We start from the raw sequence: 8,885 nt of genomic DNA on the forward strand, positions 1-8,885 counted from the left end.
GTACGAGTTATCTCCCCTTAGAACTTTTCCGGAAATATGTTATTTTCCGTTTTGTAAATTAGAGTGAATAAAAAAGATGAAGATGGAAGCAAGAACGTGTTTTCGAGTGATAAATTTTGAAAGTGGAATCCTTACAATTCCTACAGCTAATTCCCCCGTTGCCCGCTACACATCGGTGTCCTCGTGTAACGAACCTAATGTTACATTTCTCTATTTTGTTTGGATGGTTAAGGAGGGAATTGGGGAGGGGGTCTATAATGTGTGTGTGAGGGAGGGAGGTGTTGTTTTCGCTTTTGTGTTTGTGGCTATATGTCTGTCTAATATAAGTATTATTGCTGATGACGTGCAATGTATATTTATAAAACTTTGGTAATGGGTGGTAGAGTGATTGCACATCGATTTATTGTAATCAAAGTAACACTTCCTTGTAGTTACCCCACGCCTCTGTGTCAATTTGTGTTGTTAAACCTTTAATCTAAGGTAGGTCAAACTTTCTTATATTGCTATGTCTGATGTTTATTAAGCAAACATGTATATATCAGTATTCTGTATGCTTGTCTTAAGAAATAACTGTACGACTGCATGCAATATGCATATATTGTACTATGTACAGTGTATACCTATGGACCGTAAGACTATCGGAATAACCTTTGATAAACTTATTAATGCAGAAGAAAGGTAACGAATGCAGTGTAACTAATTATAGATTATATGATATAATACAACGCTAATTTACAACCTTGACTGTACCGATTAACATCAGTAACTGTATTTATGATATAATATAACTTTAATTTACATCCCTGACTGAAAGGTAATGGATGCAGTGTAACTATTTATAGATACGGGCGTCCTATACGATGGCAAATTACACCTTGAGGCATGCAATGCCGGGGCGATGTGAGTTTGACATGATCAGTCCGTCTTCCGTTTACCGGGATCGAACAGGTACGTTAGAATGGGAGTATTCATTAATGAGATAGTTTAACTAGAAATGTTAATGTTTTGGGTTGATTATTGTAATAGTGTTTTAGTTTTATTCAATTCAATATCCTCGGAAAACCCCTAGTGATTTGAGGGCGGCCTTCTCGTGAATACCCAGTACGTTTATAGTGGCTCAGTGCGGCTTGTTGTGGCAAGGCGGTCAGGTGACACAATGGTAATGCATGCGCATTTGTCTGTGATCTTGGCGATTCCCCTGTAAAATATATGGGTCACCTGTACCCGATCACGTGCGGTTTTTTCCCCGTACTCAAGTTTCATCTCCCATTCGTAGTATCTTACGCTTGTGGTCATCTCTTTTAAAACCAATTTTATTGCTACATATTATATTACATAAGATATGAAATGTAATCAAATGTCTACCTAAACTTACTGGAAAGGTTAACTTATCAAATGTCGACATTGAGCATATTTTTGAAATTGTTAAGACTTTTATTTGTTCTACTGATCGCTTCTTAATACACATTCGTATGTTACTAGCCCGAGTTTCCTCTGGCCCTGTTACCATGTCTGGTGTAGATGGTGACAGGGCCAACTCGGGCTAGTGTGTTATCTACATGTACATGTACATGAAAAATGGAATATTCGTTGTTTGTACCTATGTGTATTATCCACCTTTAGAATAGTGTTGTTATTTTACTTATGCAACTTGTTAATTGACTTTTTCATTCTATTCATAGGTCACGTGTCACTATGGGGTATGGGTAAACTCGAACAGGAAGCAACAACCATATGTGGCGACCACGGCTTCATGTCATCGCCACGTGGTGACCACGGATTTATGTTATCCCCACGTGATATTGCAAAAGCAAATGATATTAGTTTTTTTCTTATCAGCGAAAAACGTATTGTATCTCCAGCATTCCGTACTAAGTTTTCCTGGTGTGGAGGACTTGAAAAATATCGTGTAAAGTTTAGCGTATCTTCTATGACACCACGGAGTATAGGTACTAAACGAGTATTTTCTGACATTGACACTGGAGGTTGGTTTTTTAAGTCTGAAAATAAACTCGTCGCTGTAAATGTAAAAAACCGCTTGTCCGCAAATTTACCACAGTCGTATTATGAGAGCATGTCTGAACTTGTGGATCACGAGGAGGAACCTTTGATTACAAGCAGACAGGACACCCTCACTCCACCCGACACAGCTTTCAAAACAAGCATTCAAACTCGATACAGTGACTTAGATTTTAACTCTCACATCAACACTTCGGAGTACTACCGCTTTTGTACCGACGCATCCTCACAAGCTGCTGTATCCGGATACTATCGGCATTTTACATCCGACATAGTGAAATATCCGGTGATGATGACAGAAGCAACGTTTCTTGGTGAGTGTGGACCTGATGAAGACCTCGTCATTTATACCTGGCAGGATGATGACGACTTCACCAAGTTATACTTTGCATTTTACCTGAAGGAAGTGAAGATTTTCCAATCTTGTTTCAAACACGATAGTAAGATATCACAGGACAAGGTGATTTCTAGTTTATAAAATCTCACCAAGTGTAATAACAGCAAACGAAAGAACAGTTCGCGACATTGTACTCGTGGCCCTGTTTGCTCCAGGGTTGGTTGGCAGGAGGGCAGTCGTTGATTTTGAACAGGCATCAAATAGTCAAATTATTCAGTGTTCTTTTTTTATATCTAACTGTATAAGTTTGTTTACAGTACGTTTTTTTTAAATAAATATTCATTCGTCAACTTTTGTTTGGTGTGTTTGTCAATAATATTCATATGCGATTTCGCAGAAGTCATTTATACGATTACAATCGATTTGACGCAGTACCCTTAAGCTCAACATAGTCGGCGTTTTTCTCTGTTTTGTGAGGTACCTGAAGGTACATGCATATGCATGAATGTTGCGCGTGTATGTTTTTTTTTTATGTACGTCATAAGTATGTTGTTCTGATTAATGTAAGTCAGGTAAATGATACTTTCTTGTTTTACTGTTTTATGCCTGACTGAAGGCTGGAAATGCCCCTCATTTAATAAAGTATCTGGTAGTTGCGTATATGTGAAAATTCGTTATTTTGTCTTAGGATTGGACGTTGAAGGTACAAATTGTAATAATCAGCTTGTATGACGAAACATAAACTGAGATATCGTTAAACCATGATAAAGAAGGAATCATTATATCATCCTTTGCATTATAAATAGCATTTGAAAGATGCATTTATCTGATATAAAGATTTATTGAATTGCCTGTCGCTGGTCAACTTTGTTTTGTTTTTTTTCCAGATAACATGTTTGGTTTGTTTTTGTTTAACGTCCTATTAACAGACAGGATCATTTAAGGACGTGCCAGGTTTTGAAGATGGAGGAAAGCCGGAGTACCCAGAGAAAAACCACCGGCCTACGGTCAGTACCTGGCAACTGCCCCACGTCGGACACCGCGGCCCCTAGCGAGAGTGGAATACCCATATCCTACATAAACGCATATGAAAGAGTCTTATATTCCACCCGAGGGGGTCTCAAAATTCGGTGAAACTTTTGTGGGTGGTTATATCAAATGCATGGTGCTTTTGGCAACGTCATGTGTGAACCAGCGAGCAGTGACTCGATACGAGTATTTAATCTTTTTTTTTAAGAATATAATGTGTTTAACCGCATTTCTTGATCGAAGGACGAAGGTAGGTCCGTCGACAACGATTATCATATTTGAAGACTATGAGGACAGTTAGTTTTCTTGGTTACTGTACACAAATATAGACTCAGTGTTACAATTGAAAAACAAACCCTCATATAAACATTAAGTTGTTTCATTTTTTTTCTATGTCTATTCATTTAATAGCCAGAAAAAGAATAATTCCAAATACACTGTTTACTGAGGAGGCCTAGCGCAAACAATATTTCGGGCCCCTGTGTTGACGCAGACGGAACTATTTTATCGGTTGTGGTGTTTGAAATTGTCTTCAAACTTTTTTTATTTATGGCTTTTCTTAAACTCCCTATCACTGCCCGATGATTGTGTGTGTTTGTATATTTTGATGGCAAATAGAAAAAACCTGTGTGGTAGGCCAGTCTGTACCGTAACTTACAACAGGTCTGTAGGTTTAGCCTACAGTACAGTAACGGCGTGATATTTTCGCTCAGATGAGATGTCAAATCGTTTAATCATATAGCCCTATCAGTTCATTGTTGATATACATTTATCTACAGAATATCTCTAGTTCACCGTGTCAAACAATCAAAACGCATTCATAGGTTATTCTATGTGTGGTATAAACTGGATATTATTCAACAGTTATACTTATTATTTCATGCCTTTGGATTAGAATAACACCAACCTTCTGCGGTAGAAATAACGATAGTATATATTTACGAGATGTTCCAAATACAACGCACATAACATCTTCACTAACGAAACCCCAACACTTGGTACGGAAGTACATGCTTGGTGAGAAAATATTCGTGATGCGAACCTGATACAATAACATTTCTTTGTACAACTATTCATATTTTTTGTCTCTTTGTGTCGTATTGTTGTTTCCGTGTTTAGTTATAATAAATGTCAGTATATAATCCAACTATAACCTTGTATTACGTAAAGCGGGGATATCGGCCTTCGAGACATAAATCGCAAAGTGACAATCGTTTCAATCATGCATTTGTAAACGAGCATTTCATTTCAAGTTACAAAAAGTACTAGTGAGGTGACACCTGAAGGATGTCACAGAAAGAACGAAGCGTAGTGAGGGGCGATAACTCTGTTTCAGCAGTTTTCATCAAAACCGCTCAATATCTGAGTTTCGACCAATAAAAAGACTGTGTGGTTCATAAGACAAAAAAAAAACCCGCATACAGTTGAACTTGCAGTCCCCTAATGCCTCCTTTTACCAAATTAAATTAAAATCGAACTATATCTAAATTTCCACCAATCAGAGGCAAGAAATTGGTGGCCATTTTGTTTAAAGCGTGAAAGTGAGGCTACGACAGGAACCGGTGTCCTTGATGTACTTTCATATCAAATTTCATCAAATTCGGACGATATCTAAATCCGGACCAATCAGATGTAAGGAAATGGCGGCCATTTTGTTTAAATGTGAAAGTGAGGTTACAAGAGTGACCGGTGTCCCATCATGTACCTACATATCTAATTTCATCAAGATCGGACAATATCTAAATTTGAACCAATCAGAGCTCAGTTGATGCATGGTGGCCATTTTGTTAAAACGTGAAATTGTGGTTACATCCATGATGCACCTAGATATCGAATTTCATTACAATCTGACAATACTTTAATTTGGACCAATCAGAGGCCAGTAATTGGTGGCTATTTTGTTATAATGTGAAAGTGAGGTTACAAGAGTTCCCAATGTCCCGTGATGGACCTACAAACCAAATGTCATTAAAATCGGACACTATCTTAATTTGGACCAATCAGATGCCAGAAAATGGCGACCAGTTTGTTAAAATGTGAAAATCAGGCTACGAAAGTGACTGGTTTCCCATGATGTACATACAAATAAAATGTCATTAAAATAGGACAATATTTTAATTAGGAACAATGAGAAATCAGGAAATGGTTGCCACTTTGTTAAAAAAAAAGTTAAAGTGATGTTTGGTTTGTTTTTGTTTAACGTCCTATTAACAGCCAAGGTAATTTAAGGACATGCCAAGTTTTGGAGGTGAATAAAGGAAAGCCGAAATACCCGGAGAAAAACCACCGGCCTACGGTCAGTACCTGGCAACTGTCCCACCTAGGATTCGAACTCGCAACCCAGTGGTGGAGGGCTAGTGATAAAGTGTCGGTACACCTTAACCACTCGTCCACCGCGGCCTCCTAAAGTGCGGTTACGAAAGTAACCGATGTCCCGTGATGTACCTGTTACATACCAAATTTCATTGCAATCGGACAATATCTAAATTTGGACCAATTTCCTCACAATATAGGGATTAACCTGTTCAGATGTAAATCTTCATGATTTTATGGGAATTAACTCACCCCAATTTCAATCTTGGAGGAAAAGGTTAATAATTCATACTTGCGCGAGGAAAATCCCATTTTTTGTATTTGCCAGTGGAACCAAAATACAAATAGAGAAGGAAAATTGTTTGGCTTTTGCTAAATCTATTTCAATAAAATGGCATTTTGAGAATGTCCCTTTTGTTCAAAGACATTATCAGTGTCTGTGTCAGTGGTCCATGTCAAGCAAATTAGAAAATGTCTATAATAATTTGTTTTATTCGAAAATTTTGCAACTTCTTATAAGTAGTGTCTGGAATCACTATAAAGTTCTTGATCGATCAATCATGAATAGAAAGGGAAATATCAATAATTGCTACATTATAATTGATAATTAATTTTAAAACATCATGACTAGATGAGCGAGTTATCTCCCTTTATCTTTCCCTGATGGAAATTAGGTTATTAGCAAGTTTTAAATTGTTTTAAGTGAATTTGAACAATACTTTATGTAAATGAAGCTTAATCAAGTATAATAAATCATGTTCTTCTTTTTTACTAACTTTTTTCAACCCTTTAGTTTTATCAGATAGAAATTTGCCCGGTTTCTGAAAAATAACTGGCATCTCTTAGTTTGGGGCCTGTTCTCATTGTAGTAGTTGGTGACTACCTCACCGAACAACATACAGGTGGGCTGTCGTATGCCGGCATCCAGGACACAACCATGACAGCACTGAAAATAAATATCTTACTCTTACATGTTTGATTTTCTATGCTTTCTGTGATAATCACCCTTTTATTTTGAGGTGGGTCTCTTTGTAGTAGTTGGTGACTATCTCACTGAACAACACATTGGAGGCCCGTCGCACACCATCAACAGTAAGGAAAGTACTTCAAAGTGTCTTGTCCAAGGACAACCGCAATTTACTGCGGTGTGAGGCCTTCAATTGCAATTAACTGTTCAAACTTCTTTATTTTTGTTTGTTTCTACAGTATATTTACTTCAGTAGAACACAAGAGGGAAATTGATTGCAGTCAGAGTCCTGCAAAGTAGAATGCGCCTCCTGATGTTAATATATTTTCCATGGCAGTGATGGCCTTAAAACAGAAACATACATTGCCAACTGTTTACACAGGTCCCTGTGCAGCTGTTCGAAGACTATTTTATAAAGTTTTGATAATTAAATCCTGTTATATAATTCTTTGATATTGTCAAATAATCTCTATAAAACATTTGTAGTAAGTTAAAATAAATCTTAATACAAAAGTAATAAAATGTATACAATATATGGTTCCCCACCTATAATAATTTAAGCTGACTTAATGAGATATGATAACTATATAATAGTTCAATTTCTTTTAATTTGTCAGAATTTATTTCTTGCACATTCTTTTCTTCGATATATGTAAACAAAAGGTTTCATTAAATATGTTACAGTTAGTATAATATTTGAGGCAAAAGATATTCTCAAAATTTACTGATTTTTACCTTTGCGCAGATGATATTTCCAAGGAGATTATTTTGTAAACTTATGATTATTAGATAAATCCTATTAATTCTTTCATTTTGTCTGATTATCTTCTGTAATACCTTTTGTATAAAGTTGAAATTATTTTAAAATCAAAGTATCAAAACAAATAATGTTACCTTTATAACATGGTTTTTAACCCAAAATTACTGAATTTAACTTAATGCGACATAATAATTAAGTTGTTTAAATATAATTTTGTTACAACAGGTTTCTCGCAATCTAATTACACATGTACATGTAAATGCGACAAAATGAATCAATTCATAATTGACATTATTTTAGTACTGTATAATTTTGTCAGAACAGGTTTATGCAAACAAATGTTGAAATATGTTGATAAAGTATTTTAGGTAAAGATATTTGAAAATTTACTAATTTCAATATGACATGAATGGACCTGAAAGGACCTGAATCTGGACCTGAATGGGTTTTAAAGGTGTTTTTTTTATTATAAATGTGTTATTTCGCAGTGTTTTATGCAAGAATGGGTGTTATTTCATGTCGAAACAACATTTTCATTTGAAAAAAACAAATTTGAATGATGTTCTGCTTACGATTGGCTGCTTCGGTCCTTTGAATGTAGATGATAGTATATGGCAGTTCTACCGACTACGGGGAGACAGTGGACTACAGTAACCAAAGTTGTGTCAGATAATGATTTTTAAACAGCTCGACCAATAGCGATCTCAGGATGTACGGTCAAACCCTAAAAGTGAGTACTTTCCATATCTAATGTGTAATAGATTTAGATTTTGTCTGGGTTAAATGATATTGCAATGATGAAATGAAGTCGAATATCAGGGAAGACACTCACACAGGTAAATCAGTGAGTGGTAGTCGTAAAACAATGACTCAACACATTTTTTGGGGCTTTTTTTCTCAAAAAAACCTACAGGTAAACATTTACGACTAACTATTAAAGTTCTCTGAGCAGGCCATATCCGCAACGTTCCGGGTGTGGGATAATTCATTTTGAAGTATATCACAACGATTTGTTAGTCATTATTAGCTATTATTTCTGATATTTCACTTCTATTTTGTATCAAAAATAGAAGAAACAATGAAAGAAATATACCACGGATAATAATTATTGTAGTCCGGTAAACGTGCATCGTGCCTTACATAACCGCCATGCGCATGATATGTCATGCTTGTAACCAATATACTGTACGTATATATACCTTGCTGATCTGCTGTATGTGGTTAAAGACAAGATTTTTTTCTGATTTCTATAGGCAGCCAATCGTGATACGAGTGTCTGTATAGGATCAACAGTGTTTAATGTAGGTACATGATTAAAAATAATAATAAAAAAAATCCAGATACATCCACCTTGATCTTGTTTAAAGAAGGTTCCATCAACTGTTTTCGTTTATCGCGGTCCAAGCGGTTCATCTGTGAAATAATGACGGACCTGGTGATATTTTTACATGCTTTGACGA

The 8,885-nt window shown here is 36.0% G+C and overlaps 1 protein-coding gene across 1 annotated transcript; it reads left to right on the forward strand.

The window, feature by feature from the left end:
- The first annotated feature begins 829 nt into the window (after positions 1-829).
- Positions 830-2,704, forward strand: LOC117322494. Its single transcript, XM_033877436.1, has 2 exons — positions 830-948; positions 1,683-2,704. The coding sequence occupies exons 1-2, from the start codon at positions 861-863 to the stop codon at positions 2,495-2,497; spliced, it is 903 nt and encodes a 300-aa protein (XP_033733327.1). The 5' UTR covers positions 830-860; the 3' UTR covers positions 2,498-2,704.
- Positions 2,705-8,885: the final 6,181 nt, after the last annotated feature.

This window comes from Pecten maximus, chromosome 2, assembly GCF_902652985.1.
Source record: "Pecten maximus chromosome 2, xPecMax1.1, whole genome shotgun sequence".
NCBI classification, from domain to species: domain Eukaryota; kingdom Metazoa; phylum Mollusca; class Bivalvia; order Pectinida; family Pectinidae; genus Pecten; species Pecten maximus.

Bases quoted from the DNA above. Each gene is read 5' to 3' on its own strand.
- LOC117322494 (XM_033877436.1), top strand. From the start codon at position 861: ATGGCAAATTACACCTTGAGGCATGCAATGCCGGGGCGATGTGAGTTT. The intron at 949-1,682 runs GTACGTTAGAAT...TTCTATTCATAG, and splicing joins CGTTTACCGGGATCGAACAG to GTCACGTGTCACTATGGGGT.